At 37.8% G+C, this 21284-nt stretch overlaps 2 protein-coding genes across 2 annotated transcripts in view; one reads left to right on the top strand and one right to left on the bottom strand.

Annotated features, from left to right (window-relative positions):
• The window catches only part of LOC128990077 (protein transport protein Sec31A-like), a 36238-nt gene extending 18311 nt beyond the window's left edge, over positions 1-17927 (bottom strand). The window contains exons 1-16 of the mRNA XM_054412309.1: positions 17861-17927; positions 16625-16832; positions 15898-16072; positions 14492-14627; positions 12136-12233; positions 11495-11637; positions 10632-10734; positions 9599-9760; positions 8941-9075; positions 7911-8156; positions 6058-6138; positions 5656-5700; positions 5176-5290; positions 1654-1808; positions 888-1038; positions 245-384 (exon numbers count right to left, since the gene is read on the bottom strand). Coding sequence (XP_054268284.1) covers positions 245-384; positions 888-1038; positions 1654-1808; positions 5176-5290; positions 5656-5700; positions 6058-6138; positions 7911-8156; positions 8941-9075; positions 9599-9760; positions 10632-10734; positions 11495-11637; positions 12136-12233; positions 14492-14627; positions 15898-16072; positions 16625-16827 — 2088 coding nt within the window. The 5' untranslated portion in view covers positions 16828-16832; positions 17861-17927. The remainder of the gene's footprint in view (positions 1-244; positions 385-887; positions 1039-1653; positions 1809-5175; positions 5291-5655; positions 5701-6057; positions 6139-7910; positions 8157-8940; positions 9076-9598; positions 9761-10631; positions 10735-11494; positions 11638-12135; positions 12234-14491; positions 14628-15897; positions 16073-16624; positions 16833-17860) is intronic.
• A 648-nt stretch (positions 17928-18575) lies between these two features.
• LOC128990806 (protein aveugle-like) lies at positions 18576-21129 on the top strand. Its single transcript, XM_054413393.1, has 3 exons — positions 18576-18811; positions 19947-20060; positions 20934-21129. The coding sequence occupies exons 1-3, from the start codon at positions 18776-18778 to the stop codon at positions 21096-21098; spliced, it is 315 nt and encodes a 104-aa protein (XP_054269368.1). The 5' UTR covers positions 18576-18775; the 3' UTR covers positions 21099-21129.
• Positions 21130-21284: the final 155 nt, after the last annotated feature.

The following is a 21284-nucleotide window of genomic DNA, read 5'->3' as shown; positions in this document are numbered from 1 at the left end:
ATCATCTGTCTTAACCAGATGTAAATAAAAACATTTGTAATGTACAGTCTCATGGCTTAGCCACAGGTTCTGAACAACCACTAATTCTATTTTCACATAACTTAAAGCCATTAGTGATTGCTTGGATTTTGACACTCATCTCTAGGACATGATCAAGACAAAAAACGTAGCCAGAGAATTTGTTTAAAGTAAATTACAAATTTGTGTTTGTCATAAATTGTAAATAATGTCAAGTGCTACTTACTTGTAGAGCCTCAGTGGACAAATCAGACGCTATCCTGTTCTGTATGAGATGGCCAAGTTGTCCGGCCGCTACAAAGCAGATCTCAGAGTTGCGACGGCTGTCGGCTCCTCCCTCCCTCTCCAGACGATCTCCCAGCCTCTCTGTGACAAGCGACAACATGTCAAACACATTAGCTTCATACTGTCAGGCATTTTAATTGCTTACAAGATACTGATGAAATAGGTTTTGGCAATAAAACCATACTGAACAATTATCTACCCCTATGAACCTACTAGAGTACATACTAGCATCATAGACAAATAGAATAAATATAGACTGTCAGAGGAAGGTTCCCCAAGGTGCCACACGTCGTCGTACTTTTTGACACTAAAGAAACAGCTGATTGTCAGTAACAACATTTACGCAAATCATCTCTCACCATGCTACACCCTATATTCATATTCAGCTTAAAAAATGTAACCAAGAGTGTATCACCTTCTTAAAAGTTCAATTGGTCACAAACTAAATATTATTATTTGACAGGAAATCTAAGAAGGGAAAACGTGTAGATAAATAACAATGGTATTCTGTGCAGCAATTTAACCTGTGTAATATCAAATGTAAAATATGGTTTTGAAAAGATAAGCTTTGTCAGACTACGTACCAGCGAGGTGAGGCAGTTGGTCGTCGGAGGCGTAGGTGAGGATGGCCGCCAGAGCCTCGGCCCAGCTGCTGAGATCACATGCAGACACAACCTGGGTCCAGTCCTTGGTCACCACAGCCGACAACAGCTGGCTCAGGTAGTTCTGGTTTTGCTGTGAGCACAATTTCAAAAATCTAATAACATAGGTACAATTTTAGTTAATAGGAAAAACCTTTTTCAATTTTTTAGATTGGTTAGTATTTTTCTGAAATGAAATTTTTTGTTTTGGAATTTGGACTAGGATAGCTGTGTGAAATACCCTACTTTGCATCATTTTACATAACTAAATAAACAGTTTAAACTAAATATAAAATTTGTACAGCAAAACTGTTTGGAAGGGATTTTCTCGAGATGGGATTTGTTCCAACCATCAGGGAGTGAGGACACAAGGATCTTGTCCTCAAGTTAATAAATTGGGAGATGGCTCTGCGATCTCAAATTTATTTTGTTTGTCAGTACTACCATCTGCAAGAATGAATGCATTAATGACCGTGATGACATAATCAACTTCAGAGTTTGTGGAGGCATCATACACATTACCCACTGTAGCGGTGATTGTGCATTTTCAATTGCTTGATTTTCTGCTTTGATGCTTGATCACTTAAGATTTTAGGCTAGACTCAACTCAAAGATCGAGCAACTTGCACATCTATAGCTTATTATAACTCACACACAAGCTACTATTTCAACTCAAATCTATTTCACAGCCTCAAAACACAGTAAATACCTGGAAGTACTTGTACTGAGTAGCAGCTAGTATGTCAGGTCCTGCTGTATGTGCCAGTATGATAGCATCTGTCATTCTACCCTCCTGTACACACAGATCTACAGCCAGCTCCAGGTTACCAGCCAGCAGGGCTCTACATATCACACCCTCCTTGTCTGTCAACATAACACAGTCAGTATCAGTAGCAGCTAGTATGTCAGGTCCTACTGTATGTGCCAGTATGATGGCGTCTGTCATTCTACCCTCCTGTACACACAGATCTACAGCCAACTCTAGGTTACCAGCCAGCAGTGCTCTACATATCACACCCTCCTTATCTGTCAACATAACACAGTCAGTATCAGTAGCAGCTAGTATGTCAGGTCCTGCTGTATGTGCCAGTATGATAGCGTCTGTCATTCTACCCTCCTGTACACACAGATCTACAGCCAGCTCCAGGTTACCAGCCAGCAGTGCTCTACATATCACACCCTCCTTGTCTGTCAACATAACACAGTCAGTATCAGTAGCAGCTAGTATGTCAGGTCCTGCTGTATGTGCCAGTATGATAGCGTCTGTCATTCTACCCTCCTGTACACACAGATCTACAGCCAGCTCCAGGTTACCAGCTAGCAGTGCTCTACATATCACACCCTCCTTGTCTGTCAACATAACACAGTCAGTATCAGTAGCAGCTAGTATGTCAGGTCCTGCTGTATGTGCCAGTATGATAGCCTCTGTCATTCTACCCTCCTGTACACACAGATCTACAGCCAGCTCCAGGTTACCAGCCAGCAGTACTCTACATATCACACCCTCCTTGTCTGTCAACATAACACAGTCAGTATCAGTAGCAGCTAGTATGTCAGGTCCTACTGTATGTGCCAGTATGATAGCGTCTGTCATTCTACCCTCCTGTACACACAGATCCACAGCCAGCTCCAGGTTACCAGCCAGCAGTGCTCTACATATCACACCCTCCTTGTCTGTCAACATAACACAGTCAGTATCAGTAGCAGCTAGTATGTCAGGTCCTACTGTATGTGCCAGTATGATAGCGTCTGTCATTCTACCCTCCTGTACACACAGATCTACAGCCAGCTCCAGGTTACCAGCCAGCAGTGCTCTACATATCACACCCTCCTTGTCTGTCAACATAACACAGTCAGTATCAGTAGCAGCTAGTATGTCAGGTCCTGCTGTATGTGCCAGTATGATAGCCTCTGTCATTCTACCCTCCTGTACACACAGATCTACAGCCAGCTCCAGGTTACCAGCCAGCAGTGCTCTACATATCACACCCTCCTTGTCTGTCAACATAACACAGTCAGTATCAGTAGCAGCTAGTATGTCAGGTCCTGCTGTATGTGCCAGTATGATAGCGTCTGTCATTCTACCCTCCTGTACACACGGATCTACAGCCAGCTCCAGGTTACCAGCCAGCAGTGCTCTACATATCACACCCTCCTTGTCTGTCAACATAACACAGTCAGTATCAGTAGCAGCTAGTATGTCAGGTCCTGCTGTATGTGCCAGTATGATAGCCTCTGTCATTCTACCCTCCTGTACACACAGATCTACAGCCAGCTCCAGGTTACCAGCCAGCAGTGCTCTACATATCACACCCTCCTTGTCTGTCAACATAACACAGTCAGTATCAGTAGCAGCTAGTATGTCAGGTCCTGCTGTATGTGCCAGTATGATAGCATCTGTCATTCTACCCTCCTGTACACACAGATCTACAGCCAGCTCCAGGTTACCAGCCAGCAGTGCTCTACATATCACACCCTCCTTGTCTGTCAACATAACACAGTCAGTATCAGTAGCAGCTAGTATGTCAGGTCCTGCTGTATGTGCCAGTATGATAGCGTCTGTCATTCTACCCTCCTGTACACACAGATCCACAGCCAGCTCCAGGTTACCAGCCAGCAGTGCTCTACATATCACACCCTCCTTGTCTGTCAACATAACACAGTCAGTATCAGTAGCAGCTAGTATGTCAGGTCCTGCTGTATGTGCCAGTATGATGGCGTCTGTCATTCTACTCTCCTGTACACACAGATCTACAGCCAGCTCCAGGTTACCAGCCAGCAGTGCTCTACATATCACACCCTCCTTGTCTGTCAACATAACACAGTCAGTATCAGTAGCAGCTAGTATGTCAGGTCCTACTGTATGTGCCAGTATGATAGCATCTGTCATTCTACCCTCCTGTACACACAGATCTACAGCCAGCTCCAGGTTACCAGCCAGCAGTGCTCTACATATCACACCCTCCTTATCTGTCAACATAACACAGTCAGTATCAGTAGCAGCTAGTATGTCAGGTCCTGCTGTATGTGCCAGTATGGTAGCGTCTGTCATTCTACCCTCCTGTACACACAGATCTACAGCCAGCTCCAGGTTACCAGCCAGCAGTGCTCTACATATCACACCCTCCTTGTCTGTCAACATAACACAGTCAGTATCAGTAGCAGCTAGTATGTCAGGTCCTGCTGTATGTGCCAGTATGATAGCGTCTGTCATTCTACCCTCCTGTACACACAGATCTACAGCCAGCTCCAGGTTACCAGCCAGCAGTGCTCTACATATCACACCCTCCTTATCTGTCAACATAACACAGTCAGTATCAGTAGCAGCTAGTATGTCAGGTCCTGCTGTATGTGCCAGTATGATAGCATCTGTCATTCTACTCTCCTGTACACACAGATCTACAGCCAGCTCCAGGTTACCAGCCAGCAGTGCTCTACATATCACACCCTCCTTGTCTGTCAACATAACACAGTCAGTATCAGTAGCAGCTAGTATGTCAGGTCCTACTGTATGTGCCAGTATGATGGCGTCTGTCATTCTACCCTCCTGTACACACAGATCTACAGCCAGCTCCAGGTTACCAGCTAGCAGTGCTCTACATATCACACCCTCCTTGTCTGTCAACATAACACAGTCAGTATCAGTAGCAGCTAGTATGTCAGGTCCTGCTGTATGTGCCAGTATGATAGCGTCTGTCATTCTACCCTCCTGTACACACAGATCTACAGCCAGCTCCAGGTTACCAGCTAGCAGTGCTCTACATATCACACCCTCCTTGTCTGTCAACATAACACAGTCAGTATCAGTAGCAGCTAGTATGTCAGGTCCTACTGTATGTGCCAGTATGATAGCGTCTGTCATTCTACCCTCCTGTACACACAGATCTACAGCCAGCTCCAGGTTATCAGCCAGCAGTTCTCTACATATCACACCCTCCTTGTCTGTCAACAAACCCTCTACAATCACACTTCATGTTTTAGTTAGTTATGAGACTATTTAAAAATATCATCACTCCAACTTTTTTTTCCTCGAGGGTCATATTGTAAATTTTTGCAGGGAAGACCAGTCATATTTCAGAGCAGAAAGTTTGCCCTACCCTCAATTCTTGTAGTCCAAAAAGGCATTGATTTAATGTTTGCAATTATTTGAAAATGTGTTGACATTTAGATAATAGTGTGCAAAAGACATCTCCAATTGTAAATTTATTGGCAGTATAACATATACACTTACCTTCTCCAATTTTTATTTTGAATGGAGATTTTTTCTCAAAGGAATTTTCTTCAGATTTACTGAATGAGTTGAACTGGTTCACATTCTTTTGTACAATGTTAAATGAATCTAGACCCTGAAATCAGATAAATTCAAATTAATTACATTATCAAACTTGTTTAGCCTGCATTAATTTCAATAAAGTAGTTTATTTATTTATTTTATTTTTTACTACTTATTTGATTTTTCATTGCCATATTCTTTTATAATGTAAATACATACAGGTTGGAAAGTGTTCTAATAATCAAGTTAAAATAAAAGACACTTCACAAATGCTTATAATTGACAACCTAACGACATTTTAAATTTCAAAATCAACAGAGTGGTGCCTGGGATCTATGTCTTATTTCGGATAACTTATTATAACTACTTTTGTATACAAAATAAATATCTTTCTGCCAAAAATTGTAACACATGACTATGACTAAACTGATAACTTACAGACGACGAGTTGTTCATCAGTCTTACTTCGTCATCAGATCCATCCTGAAACAAACAAAATCCATCATATAAAAAAGGAAGCAAGCATAAAAACAGCACAAAATAATTGTTTAAAAATTAAATATAATACAAATTTTTATTATAAAAATAAAACTGTGAAAGAGTCAAAATAAAGGTGACTGAATAATACCTGGCATAGCTTAGAATCAGTTCATTTATTTAGCCCGGTTCATCGATTAAAGCTCTAAAATCACAGTTTAATTTTTTTTAACCATCCAAAATTGTATTTTTTTCTCTAAAAATAAAAATGGTAACCTACTAATTAGTACAAAACCATTACCATTATTAGCAATATAACCATTAAACAACCCAAAGTAATGTTTAGATTAAAATAGTTCCTACCTGAGATAAAACTGAAAAGTCCTCAGCTCCATCAATATCACCCAACTTGGCATTTACTGGTTGTCCAATGTATTTGTTCAACTGAAATTAAAATAATATATATATACTACAAATAAGCAGCAACGATATATTGACAATTAAAGAATCTATATCTATATATAAAAGGCAAAGCCCTCACTGACTGACTGACTGACTGACTGACTGACTGACTCACTCACTCACTCATCACTAATTCTCCCACTTCCCACTTACCTAGGAGGCTGAAATTTGGTACACTGATTCTTTAGGCATTAAATAGGAAAACTAAGTGGTTTTTATTCTGATCGGACTCTCGGGCTCCGCCCCAGTGGCTCTGGAGTTTCCCATGTTAACCTAATGAGTACTCATATTTAAATGGAATTAATGAATCATAACAGCTGTTTCAATTTAACAAGTTGGTTCTGTTCTGTGATATTCAATAGCATTAAAGTTACAAGGATTACCAACAGAGTGCAGCACTATTATTTTTTTTAAATTAATGACAACAGCTAATTTGCAACCAAAAGGTGAGTGAGCGTAGCGAGCGAACTTCAACCCGGAGGCGAGTTAGCGTAGCGAACGAGCTAACCTGAAGGCAAGTGAGCGCAGCGAACGAGCTCCAACCGTAAAGGTGAGTGAGCGTAGCGAACGAACTTCAACCAGGACGTGATTGAGCCGTGCGAACGAGCTCACATATGAAGTTAAACGGGGCAAAGCCCGCGGGTACAGCTAGTCATTTATAAAACAAAAACCTATAAACTGTTTCTCATTACAGACTCTTGGTAAATAGAGCCCAGTACCCAGTAATACAGAGAAGATTCGTTCCAGCAGCTTAGAATAGTAAACATGTTATTGGTTATTGTCATAAAGACTAGACTTTAAACTTGTATCTAACCTTTTGCAAACAGAAAGACTATTTTTAGAATGTACAAATCAGTTCCAGCTGTGTACTGGCTTGAGTTCTTTTGCACAGCAGCTCGGGTAAATGTCTCATTGATTGTCCCAGCTGCTTCTATAGTTGTCACAGGAAAAGTGGTGACGTCAGGTTTAAGACAAAACTAAGCAATATCAGGAAAATAAAATTATTTATTTTGTTGAAAGCACAAATTAAAACTTCAAGATATGATTACGTGCAATTTAAGTTTTACGTTTTAATTTTGAATGTTGAAGTTAACCGAATTGAGAAATGGAAATACATTGGAAGGGACGGCCACATGTTTTCACCCAACAAAATCTAAATAACGACTGCGCACTTCCCTATTGCCGGTCGTTGCTCCACACAGAGTGCATACGCAGCGTCAGCGTTTTACTGATAAATCGTTTGGACTGGGTTTCCGAACTAGGAGATATTGGTTTTGCTGTTGACTTTACTTGGCTGGATGTAAATTCAGATACAACTACCAAAGTCGATAATCAAAAACACAGATTAGTTTGTTCAACTCATGTTAATGAATCAATTACTCTAAATCAACCCCAAATATTTATTAGGAGTCAGGAAAAACCTGGTGTGAAAAAAAAATTTCTTGGGTACCTACCAAAATAAAAATACTCAGAACACATGAGCAGCACTAGCCAAAAAAACAAAATGTTTTGTACACAAAATATAGTCTTTATGTCTGCTGTGCTGATATTAAAAACAAAACGAATAGTACTGGCATGAACCACAATGAGTGTAATACTGGTTAAGATAGCTGATCTAAAAAATCCTGCACTGTTTACGACCGACTGGCTAACCAAGCGCAAAGGGTTGAAAACTTTTTCTGTCATATACAACATTTCAGGTCCCTATATGAATATATATCGTCAATGCTAGTTATATAACACTTCTGACGTACCTCTAGTTGTTCCTGAGTAAAGCCTAGCAGAGTGCGCATGGCCGTACGACAGTCAGGCTCTAGACTGGCCGCCACAAAACTCCACACCGGGTCACTCTTGCTGTGACAGATGTCCTTCAGCTGACCACAAGACAACAGCTGTTGCAGACGACACGACCGCTCCAGCAGAGTGGGCTCTGTCACCACCTGAGAGACGTGCACTGCGCCTCCCTCTGCACCACTGAACGTCACCAGCTTGCCACCAAACTGTGCACCACCATTTACAATTTAATAACCCAATAATTATTCAGTGTATTGAAAATATAAAGGCCGGTGCAAAAAGAACGCTTGGATTTCATTTGAGTAGTATAAGTGGTGGGGATGTAAGTATGGTTAAAAGATATTATTATATTCTTAGAAAAACTAAGTGTGTCATCATGAATTATATAGTCATTTGGTAGTCCTCAGTGCAAATCCCACAAAAGGATTTGAGAGTTGCAATACACAAAGAAATGGCAAAAAACTTGAAAGAAAGTAATGGATAACTTAAACTTTTAAGAATTACTTTTAATATGAATGGATGAACAAAATTGTCATCGGTCTGAAATTATCTTTTAAAAGAAAAATGAAACTCATGAACTGGATGAACTACATATTGTAAGGGTGTAAGTTGATTTCATCTATGGTAAAAATAAACTCATTTCATTTAAAATAGTTTGAAATTCATGCACTAACTTTGCACCACCCTGAACATCATGTCAGCAGACAATTAACTAAAGTTTATTATTCAATTGTTTATAGAACAATAAGATTAAAATTTACTGAAATTTTCCTTCAGTGAGAATGGAAAAGAAGTAGAAGCAATTTCGCACAAGAAAAAACTGTTGGGTCTGACATAATTAGAAAGTTTTTTTTTCAGATTAAATTTAAAATTTCTAAGGTATTAATGCGTTTTAGAAATATGGCTATGAATAATTCCTTAGAGTTCCATAATCAAAATGAATTTATCATCATGTCAAACTACAATGCAAAATGCAAACTTATATCTTACCCCGAAAGAAGCTCCGACCGGCCGTTTGAGCCACTTGGGAGCCTTACGAAGTTCCACGGCGACGTGAGAATGCTGCGGAGGCTGAACTACAGGTGCCTCTGCAAACTGATCCATTCCTGGGAACGAGTCTGCAATCTGAGTAGAAAAACCTTCAGTTTCAATGTAACCCGAGAGCTGCTTCTAATATTCTACCACTAGCCCACTATCACTGAATATACTGTAGAACCATTTAACATTTTGGATATTTTTGGAGAAAATCTGTATGAAGAACATTAACCTTTAGGGAATCCAAATGTATTGGTATCGGACATCAAGAGTAGCCGTAATACTTCCATACTCCTCTTAAACTGCTTTGCAAGTACAATTAAAAGCTGAGACTGAAATGTAATGAGTCAATTATAGAACCATTTGGGTTTTTAAACAGGGAAATGCGATAGACTATTAGGTATGATCAATGACTAAGCTGTCTCCGGCCAGGTTTAGGGCTTATGATGGAAATAGGCAAAAATAAAGAAAATAACAATATTATTGGACTCAAAAAGTGTTAGCAACACCAAACAAAATAAGAAGCAAACATCCTTAAATTACAATTTTATTACATTTCATCCCATTCTCTTGCATGGCTCCAACAACAACTCTTACAATATGGTTTTGTTACCTTGTTGGTTGTCTGCATCTGCTGTTGGCCACCCACCAGAGTAAAGACGCTGGCGTGGCCGTCGAAGCTGGACGTAGCTATGAGACTCGGGTTGCGAGGACACCAAGTGACCTCAAAGTTCCACTGATTGCTTGTCACCAGCTCACACACTATCTCGTCTCCCTGTCCAACAATACTAGGGTAAACGTCTGAAGTTACTCGGATACACTTTTAGGTGAGACATGTACAATTAAGTCACCAGGGCCTAGGTTTTAAATATTTGTGTCGACATAGCAGGCAAGCCACAAGAAACACATAAGCTTTACACTGTACACAACTAAAAATGTTCACCGTCACTGACAGCATTTTCAACCAAGGGAAGCACATGAAGTCTTCTTTTTACCAGCCAAACCTATACTGTCACTGTAAGTGAAATAGCGGGGAGCAAGCTGGTCTAAAGGTTAGAATGTGGGACTTCAGTCCCTGAGATCCCGGGTTCAAATCCCAACAAATCACCAATGGATTTTATCTAACGGATACTGCCGCAACCCCTAGGTCTAGCCTGGAGTAATTTGAAAAACAATTCTGGGCTCGTGCCTAGCATCCTGCAAAAAATATAACTGTAATTGAAATATTTTTATTGTTCTGTAGTTTTTGTCTTAAGCACATGTGAAAACCATAGATTAGGTTAGGTTTTGTGTGTAGTATGAATAAAACTTTAAAACAGCTGATTAATCGTAAAAATTATTGTACTAATTCTAAATGTCTGTTTTAAAAAGAAAATAAATCACACCAAAAAGTACTTTTTTACTAAATTTAATACATTATAAAAAATCTATTTTGAAAAATTCTAGTTTGTTCATTCAAGTCAGAGATTACAATAACAAACTAACGGATTTGCTACATTCCTAAGTTTTGACATTGGAATACCATGTATTTTTTTAAACATCAATATTTAATTTAATTAAAATTTCTGAGTTAGGGTATGAAATAAATACTTTGTTATACTTTGTTGTATTTGACATTTGAACTGTCCACTATATCTCTATAGTACCTGTTGAGCTGCTGCAGGGTTCCAACAGAGGATACGACTGTCCTTGCCACAACTGACCAGGAGTTCTGGGTCTTGCGCACACCAAGCAATCGACAACACCCCTCTGAGAACAAATAACATTGTCATTACAACTTGACACTATCAAGGCCACTAGATGGTTCATAGCACTTAGTACCAAGAGAATGTCAGAAAACGTCAGTTCACTTAAAATAATACTACAACTAACTTATAAGCTGGGGGAACCCAACTTATGATGCCTTACAATGAAGGTACTCTTTAACTAGTAGGGATTCAAATAATCATTTTATGCATTATTTTATAGAAAAACTATACTGTATATTTATTGAACAAAAACCATTAGTATTTAGTTTATTAACCATCGTGTATAAGAGTAAGTAAGTTATTAACCATCAAGTACAGCTCTACAGGCCTACCATATGTCTGAACAAAATTAAATATAACCGAGCCTATATTGTAATGTATTTTAACGACTAGGCTAAATATATACGCTTAGTTGAAACTTAAAAGGTTACAACACACTATGATCAACTGACAAACAAGAAACAAACAAGCAAAGCATAGTAATATATTCTAGTTGACTGCAAGAATTGTGGAACCAGACTGGAAGCCACAAGAAACTGAACTGAACACAGAAATAATTCCAGTACTTTTTACATCGGTGAATGACGAGTTCAGCGCAGTCAGCTTGCTGAGTGTTTCAGACTATTGAGTAACGGATTGTTGAGTGCCAACTGAATTTGTAAATTTGTATTTTAACTTATATCTGTGCATAGGATTTCTTAGTTACCGTACTGATCATGTTAATTTCCTTTCCTACAACACTATTAAAGGCCTAAACATACTTCTGGTGTCCCTCGAAGGTCTTGATTGGCGTGGTGGCGAAGCGCAAGTCCCACAGTTGTATGACAGGGTTGGAGTCTTCCTCAGAGGCCAGGCACAGCTGTGTGGCTATATCCGGATGCCAAGCAACATCTTTCCACCGCACCTGACATGTAATCAATAGTAATGTTTACAGAGGGAAATATTTATTAAAACTACCTTTGTTTAAGAATGCAATACCCTCTCCCCTTGGATTTTTTTCGAATAGCCTAATAACAGAACAAGAAACGACAACAACTTTTGGTAACTGACAAACTACTTATAATAACAACCTATGGTTTGGAGAAAGCGACATTGTCAATAATTAGGCTATTCACTAGTACGAGCAAATATCTTTTCTGAATAATTATATCTATAATAAGAATTATATCTTGTTAATATTTTTAATATAACTTTGTAACCTAATAAAATAACTAATGGTCATCTTCTCAATCCTTCAGTATTCCTATCTCTTTAATTACAATTCCAATACATTACCTACATACAATGTGATAAGCACAACCACAATAAAATAATATCATCAGTAGTTATTTAAAGATTGTATGATAGCTATACAGTAAAACATTTTATCTACAAAGAGATATTTTGGATTTAGATCACAAACCCTTGAATTGCTGTCACTAAGTTTGATGATTGGCTCATTCTTTCTCAAGTCCCACACAACACAGCGAGTGGCGAAGGCCGAAGCCAGGATGTGTTGAACTGAAAAAATATCATATTGTAAAACATATCAGCATTTATAAAGCGCTAAAACTAAGGAGTAATATGTAGGGGTTTTCACTTGTTAAAAACACTTCAGTGGATTTTAATCTGTGACGAAAATAAATGCTTCAATGAATTATCTAATCACTAAAATTGAAGTAAGAATAATGTAGAGAACAAGGGTCTAAAATTTAAGAATTATAGCTAGGCTAGCATACTCATATGAAAAGGGAAGGAAATACAGTCCACTCTTGGTAATTCAAACACTTGATAATTCAAAACTTTCGATAATTCAAAATGAAGGCTCAGTCCCTAGAGAATCTCTCAATATTTCAAATTTTTACCATGCATTTTGATACACTCGGTATTTCAAAGTCCAAATAGAGGGCAGGTCAATTTGTAACACGCAGTAATTCGAAGTTTCGTTGGAAAAACACTCTATAATTCGAAGTAACTCAGTAATTCGAAGTTTCGTCGGTTAACACTCTATAATTCGAAGTCATGCTGTAATTCGAAGTTTCGTCGAAAAAAACACTCTATAAATCAAAGTCACGCAGTAATTCGAAGTTTAGTCGGCAAAACACTCTATAATTCGAAGTGATCTCTTCCTGTTATAACAGGAAACTATACAGTACAGTACATCCTGTTCCTATGGTAGGCTAGTGTTGGACGTTTTGATGTTTGTTTAGTTAGAGCAGTAGCGGAGCAGTAGTCTGAGTTAGTTCACTGACTTGTTTTTCTAAGTTTGCAATCCGATCTCTAGATTGCGCGACATCTCCTTGAGCACAAACGTAGTTGTCGACAGCTGATAGTTCAGCTATTGGCGAAATATATAGCGCTAAATAACAGACTTCTTTGCAACTAAAGTAACTGAAAAATAACCCGTTGATTGTTTAAAAGTGTACTAAAATGCGGTACAGTATGATGTTTTATTGTAACGTGCTGTACCTTTGTATGTATTAAAAATGAACTCTCTGTAATTCGAATGGTTTATTTTTCTCCCGATAAATCGAACTCTTGATAATTCAAAACTCTTGATAATTCAAATTTATATGCTTGGCCCACCAATTTCGAATTATCAAGAGTCTACTGTACATGAAAGACATTTCCATTCCCAACTCAAACCTTCCTCGGTTTAAAATAACGTGCCAGTGTGATATTCAAATTTGTAAATAGTGTATGTTATTTGTAATAATAGAGTAAAGGTGTAGTGTTTAAAATCCGAACAAAATCCTGGTTAAAAAGCAAGTTATTCATGAACCCAGAATAATAAATGACTTAAATAGGCTAGGTATCTAGTGATTATTTAAACATTTTTGCCACCAAGACTAATTGTACATGTGATTGCGAAAGTGCAGAAAGTTTCTCGAGTGCAGGAAAGGCACTATGCACTCGCGTTACACATTAAAATTTGCCTACCGTTACAAACACATTCTTTCAGAACTAAACGACAAGTTTTAAATTTGGTAGGTTAAATCCAAGCGTTGAACGAAAATAGAATGTTGACACGAAACAACAGGTAGTATGAATAGTCAAAGGCTGGGAAATGCTGCACCAGCTGATCTTAGTATCTTTAAGTGTTGCGGTGCTAACTTATTTTCAAGCCTAAACTTATTACGTGCCTAGTTTAAAAGCACTCCGTTTGTGTTGATTGGTTGGAATACTGGAGTGCAGAAAAATAAAAAAATATTGCGAGGAAGTAAAATTAGTGCCGCAAAAGTAAGTAAATGCAGCAATAAGCTACTTTGCGTGTTATAATCAGTGCAAGGAAGCCCACTGTGTCATGTAACTGTAGGGAAAAATAATTTGATATCCTATAACATACTCAGTAGTTCACCGCAATGATAAATGACTAATCACAATAATAATAATAACATTGACTATTGTATACTAAAGTAGACTTCCCATGTATATCGAACAGCTGTAGCCAATTTGTCATCAAAATTTGTATTGTTGTATTGATATTCAAAGATAATAGTAGGCCTACCTGGTAAGTGAATATATGTACCTACATTAAAAATAGTTACTAAGCTAAATCAAATAGCTTTTGTATAAAAAATTGTTTTTAATACCACCTAAACTGGATAGTTTTTGTTTCCTTTATATTGAAGAAGTATTATAAAGAAATGTTCACAACTTATAGGCTAAACTATTTATGCTAATCAATCCCAGACTCTTCCAGTGTCATTAGTGTCAGATTATCAAGAGTGAACTTTAAAACAAAATTTGTTCATTTCATTTCCTGAGTCTACACTGACCTTGTTTGTTCCAAGCCAAGCACATGACTTCCTCCGCAGGCTGAGACTTGGCTCCAGGTGTCATCGGAGTTTTCACGTTATTCAAATCCCAGATAAATATTTCACTATCAGAGGCACCACTCGATAATAAGTTTGTCTGTTAACAATTGCAGAAAGAAATTAGTTAGGCTACCTCGTATATGAATATAAACTGCCTTATTGACAGACAATACAATAGGCCTAGGCTAAAGAAGGTTTTAAAGAAGAGAAAATCTTTTACAGTAGAACCCCTCATATTCGACATCAGCATAACCGACTCCCTGACCTAGTGTTGCCGATTATGGGTATTGCCATAATCACGACAGACAACCATTGCTGTCAAGATATATGCTCACGGATGTTGTCGCGGTTGCAGAAGGCGATTATTGGTGTTGCCGTAACCGCAAGATATCCTCACGGGTAATGCCGCGATTGTAGAGGTCATACGGAACGAGGTGAAGCTTGGAGGGGAATAGTGGTGTGGCGGGGGAAGTGTCGCTATGCGAGGCGACGATCGGCTCATCTCCTACCCCCACCATGGATTTCCCCACTTTAGACCGTTCCCGCCGAAAATCTCAGGCTTCACCTCGTTCCGCACGACCTCTAGGAGATGATTACCGATATTGCCGTGACCTTGAGATATCTTTATCAGTGATGCCGCAATCGCAAGAGACGATTACCGGTGTTGCCATGACCGCAGGTATGTTCACGGGTATTGCCAGGATCGCAGACAACAATTATTGGTGTCACCGAGAGCACAAGATATATGCTCCTCCCGATATCTGACCTTTTGGCCGTTCCCACCATGGTCTGGTCCCGTCAAGGTCGGATAAGAGGGGTTCTACCTTATTAAAAAATAGGCATACACGGTCAAAGTAAATATTTTGACATATAAATTTGACATTCTTTTCTATAATAAATTATTGAGAATGTGTAACAAGAGTCATAGAAGATTTATATTATATTAAGTAACTCCTCCTATAAGTTTAACAATTATCAAGCAAAACTAGTTAATAGTCTTCTTGAAGACCAGTAAACTACAACCAACACAACTCTGTTGATACGGTAAGTTGAAGAAAACAAGCAAAGTGTTTTGGGTTATTTAAATTTTGGTTCTATAAACGTCTTTCTCGCTTTTTAATGGTAAATATTTACACTATCGTTTTTAGTGAGGATTGAGAGCTTCAAGTTTTTCATCGTGGCTGTTTAACTATTATGTCAAATATGTTAGTTAGTGCTACAACTATAGCTTACCAAGATTAGATGTAAAGTGACTTGGACCATAGTGAGTAGCGTTCCAAGTGATAAGTGCATAGAGTAAGTACTTGCTCTAATTGCTGTGGCTTTACACTATGTTTACAACAGTGGCAAAGATTTACCAAACTAACCTGAAATGAGTTGAAGTCAATAGCCTTGACGTGTCCAGTGTGTCTCTCGGGAGCGCAGAGTAGTCCGTCGTCCCCAGCCAACACTCGCCCCGAGTTGTACATCTGCAGACGACCGTTGTCACAACCTCCCACAATCACTCCTCCGGCACACGAGCCCCACACCAACTTGTGGAACCTTCAACATCACAAGGTTTACAAATAAGTACGCTACTTCACCTATATAATCCTACTGTATTTCACCTACCATTTAATCATTTTAGAGATAACTTTAAATCAAAGGACAACAAAACTGTTCACTCCTTCTCTTTAGGACAGCTTGTGATCAGGCCTTAGCACAGATAAAAATGACCATTTGAATATGTTTCAAAACCATACATTACCTAAGAACAAGGAAACCAGCAGGGAAATCTGTACCTACTAAACAGTGCAAGACCAACTGGTTATATGTTGTTTCTTTTACGTGTGTACCAACTAAGCCAAGTTTCGGTAAAAGTAGCCTATGAGTCATGCACAAGTGACACTCCAAAATATCTTACAAATAAAAGAGTCTACTGGTGTAGGCTTATTGTAATTATTTTAAGAATGATAAAGTAAACCTAAATACCGTAACATAATATCAGGGAGCAAGGAATATTTGCTCGCTGGATAATATTATAACCAAACAGTGCAACACAAACTCAGACAAAAGATTCTACTTAATAGTAACATGGCAAAACTTAAGGCCTACCTATTTTGGCTCTGTATACTGGATTTCAACTCCAAATCAAGGCCCGGTTCTTCCAAGTTAAGTCCATAAATGTCTAGTGTAGCTGAAGTACTAAATGAAGCATCCAACTGTTGTGCTGCCGTGCCTGCCGCCAGCATGATAGATGACTGGCCGGCTGGCGACCAGGCCAGGTTAACAGTTTTGTCCAGCTCCTTTATTTTCATCTTGACTGAAATTAAAAATTAAATCTTTAAGTTTTAAAACACAAATGTAAGTTAGCGCTCTACTTTTAATAACTAACTTAGTAGGTAAATTTTTAGTGGATAGAGCGCTCGGCTGATATGCAAGAGGTCTTAGGTTTGAATCCCATAGGTAACTTAAACGTTTTGTCCAAGATTTTGCTTTGAATGCCATTTCTTCTTAACTGTAGGCTACATCTTTTGTTAGAATTTTCGGCATTTAGCCTATAATTTTTTATTTTATGAAGAGAATTTAACCTTCATTCAATTTTTTCATCATCAGCAAGTTTGGTTGGTTAGGTTAGGTTATGACAGTAACTGCCGGACGCCTAATCCACATCCGGTTACCAAACGTGTATCCTCTTCGTAAAATGTAATTAAGAAATGGTAAAGTTTCACCTTTTGTAGTTGAAACATTCCTTCATGGGAGGAAATAAGGATGATTTTAATTCACTAGTTTAAATTTTATTTTCTGTAATGAAATTAATAATTCCATGACTTACAGTAATGTGTTGTTTTGGGATTTTATTAACATTATGTAGCCCTTTCTACCTTAAAATCTTTTTACGAGTCCATCAGTTGTTTTTGTCATCTTAATTTAGACCTATGTAAACACTGCTGACAAGAATAAAGAATTTATGTCATACAGAATTGCAGGAATGCTGTTTTATATGGCTAAAGTAACACACCCCCTTGGACAATTATAAAGACTCTAAGAAGACTTGAATATCCTTAGAAAAGGGCTAGTTCAAAGGAAAGCAGATCAAGAAATTTTTGTCAGAGGATAAAAGAAAGGGAAGAACTTAAATGGGCTTAAATAACTCAAGACCAAACAGTTTGCCGGCAGAATTATGGTAGCCTAGTCTAAGCACATAGTGTAGGCAAGCTTATGACCTTAACCTTAATTCATCAAATAATTTTTAATTTATTTTACAAGTAAGATACCTAAACCATTATAAGTAGAATAACTAAGCGATAAGAATATAATTTCTAAACAAATCAATTGACAGCATCATACCTTTAATTGGGATGTCGGATGACAGAAGTGCTTACGTCCTAAAATACAACAGTGTCTTCCAACGTGGCCATGGAAGAAAATGTAATCAATCAGCTGTTTTTAGTTTCTGGTATTTTTAAACACATTTAAGCCTTCAAAACAGTACTATAAAAACACGTATTAATAAATAATTTTATATCATTTATATAGCTCGTTTTATTTGTAGTCTGTAGTTCTTTGATAAAAAAAAACATTCCAAAATTAATATTTGACGAAATTGTATGCACATGTTGGTATAGGGTACCGTTCTATACCGGGTACTTCCATGAAAAAAGTGGAATTTTTTCGGAATTTTACTTCTTTCACTAGTCTCATAGATAAAACATACTGCTAGTATTAAACCCCTTATTAATTAATTGTCTTGCTCTAAACATGGAATAACCGCATGTTTTATTTATGCTTGAATTCATAGCAATGTTCCCACTGTAGTATTTTTTAAAAACTTTAGATAGGTACCAGCATGTAGACTTGTCATCATAATTCGAAACATCTGTAGCAATGAGTTTAATGCCCGTTAAGACTAGCTCGTTTACTGCAATAATATTACAATAACCCTTATAATTTACACATAGATCTATGATAGGACTTATTTTCTCGTCTAAATTTTGTCGCTTGGCAACACTGACTGTAGTAGTCGTCTCGTCTGTCGTCTGCTTAGTGTCATTGTCTCAACATCTTCTCTCAAATGCAAATGTCATCTCTCAATGTCTTTTCTTTGTGTCAATAACACTTCTTTGTTTTGAGCAAATTTATTATATGTCAAATATAACAAAAATCCACAGATTTTAAATAAACGGTAGCCCTGTCATGATACTATTGGAAGTGAGATAAACAATATTAATTTTCTTAATTCGGTGCATTATTTTTAAAACGGCAATGGTTGAGGAAACAGTGTATTCTAACAAACCTAAGGTGAGTAGAGTAGCAGTAGAGTTAGGTTCAAGGAAAGAGCCCAAACGGATACAGTTTCTTAACTGGGCTATACAAATATAAATTGAAAATATCGTATAGTAATCAATACTTTTACTAACACTAGGCTATATCAATAATAAAATTAAACTGCCATAACCTAACCTAACTAACCAAACTTGCTGTTAATACTGTTAATACCGTTCTATGAAATGGCGACCATACAAAGTAGGTATTTTAAGCTAAGTATGAATGGAGATGAGTGGCGCTATCTTGTAGTCTTGTTAGTGACTAAGGCCGACATTCCTTAGACATAGCTGTTAATTAATAGCCCATACAGCTAATGGCAACTAAGGGACCTACAGTTTAGTAGAATCCGAACCACATTTTTGCCTTGGTAATTACGAATTGGTCTAATTATCAGGATAGTACTGCGGATAGTCGTAGTACTCACCCGTACAGACGTTAATCCACACTGGGGAGTATCGCATCCACAGTGCATGCCTATAGATAGTGAAAAAATCTAATGAAGGTTTACTAATCGAATCAATATTTTCAACATGTTTAGCCTCTGAATCACGTAATTTACTAATAAAAGGTTAAATACCTGTAGTATTTGTCCGTGATCCTGTGTTTTAGGTCAGCGACCCAGGTTTCGAACCTAAAGGTTCATTTTCAAGCTGATACCATGGTTAAACTCCTTCTAAACACATAAATCCTCTTCATAACTGTGAAGAGTCGTTGAAGACACGAACACGAACACGAAAACACAAACATTTAACAAAATTGGCCAATTAAAATAATACTGGTACGGTAGCGTGCGTGGTGTAGCCTTAGCAATTGCTCGAATTCAAGCTACAGGTACACTATTTTTGTTGTAAATGGTTGTTACCTACCATAAAATAAAAATAATAATAATAAAAATAAGAATAAAAAACTAAGATTTGTCTGGCCCAGATTTGTATATAACATATCCTAAGTTATAAGATACCTATTAGGCCTACTTAAGTATTTTTTACTGTTAGCATCATCAATAAAATGTGATAAGACTGCAGTTTAACAAGGCTTGCTGCTTCTGTGACTTAAATAATTTGTCTCTAGGCTTGCAATTTTAAACTTAGTAATGTTTTGTATTCAGCCACGAGCAGCTCGTCCTAGACCAGTCTTCCTATGGAGTGTCATTGATGTACAGAAGTGGCTAAGAAGACATTGCAGTGATTACTACCCCCTATATGGAGAAATATTTCAACAGGTAAAGTGTTTAGTTTAAAATGTCATATAACACTTGATTGTGTGCCTGTTTTCCCAAAATATTGTTTAGCAGTTAAGTGACATATATGGTTGTAGTTAACTTAGAATTTTTACCCCATTGTGTAGAAATCTGTAGAAAGAACAAAGCAATCAACTATGTTTAGTTGGTGATTTTCCATATCATTGACTAACAAAATTATTTCACAAACAAATATAGATTATACTCCCTTAGAGATGTCTTACAGGAACTCTCCAGTTGCCAATGGTTACAGTTATTATATGGACGCAGACTACGGGACATTTTGCCTACTTTACCATGTCATCTGGAAAAAAAGCTGGGCTTCAGTCATCTCTGAGAGAAGGAGAATCATTATAGACAAAACTACAAACAAAATTACGATCGATGACATGGTGCTCGACCCTTATCAAATATGTAAACCCAGGAACCAAAGTTTGGATATCTGATCTGGAACGTGAACGACAAGTAAACTCACCACGATCTTATAAAGTGCTGACTGACAAAGGAACCATAGTTCGAAGAAACCGGTTCAATCATGTGGCATATCAAGTTATGTATGTTGCTTTGTTGATGGTGTTTATTACACTTATACACACAACACATAAATCAATAGTTGTTTTACGATAGGCCTAGCAGGAAAATACCACATTGCCTACCCTTGGGACGCAAGCAGTATGAACAAACCATAGTGCAGGAATTTGTCTGTCCCTGATCGACCTGCAATGTGGTATATTTGTTATTAATATTTTAAAAACATATTTAAAAGCCTCAAGTATGATTTCTTGAAGTTTGAAATAATTGTGTTTCAAACAAAATCATTTTTAATGATTTAATTTAATGATTAATTTTTTTCAGCATGACATCACAGGCAGAGCGTTGATCAGACTCACTGAATCAACTCTTTTCCGTCTTGGAATCCACAACTCTAATCACCGACAGGAAATATGGAGAGAAATTATCAAACTACGACTGAAAACTGCAATTTTAGAGATAAGAGACCTAGAGCACAAAGACATGTGATATAATTTTTTAGAATAAATATTTTTGTAAACTTATTTTTTTGCTTTCCACATAACCCACTATAATCATAGACAAATAGAATAAAATATAGACTGTCAAAGAATGGTTCCGGCGCCCACCGCCAGGAGTGCCGTGTAGTTACGGCGCACACCACTGTAGGCGAGGAGCACAGGAGCCGTATGCGTC

This window comes from Macrosteles quadrilineatus, unplaced genomic scaffold, assembly GCF_028750875.1.
Source record: "Macrosteles quadrilineatus isolate MER2022 unplaced genomic scaffold, UCM_ALF_1.0 Scaffold_3__2_contigs__length_128488019, whole genome shotgun sequence".
NCBI classification, from domain to species: Eukaryota; Metazoa; Arthropoda; class Insecta; order Hemiptera; family Cicadellidae; genus Macrosteles; species Macrosteles quadrilineatus.
Note: the sequence above shows the minus strand (reverse complement) of the source record. Positions and strands in the feature narration are given on the sequence as shown.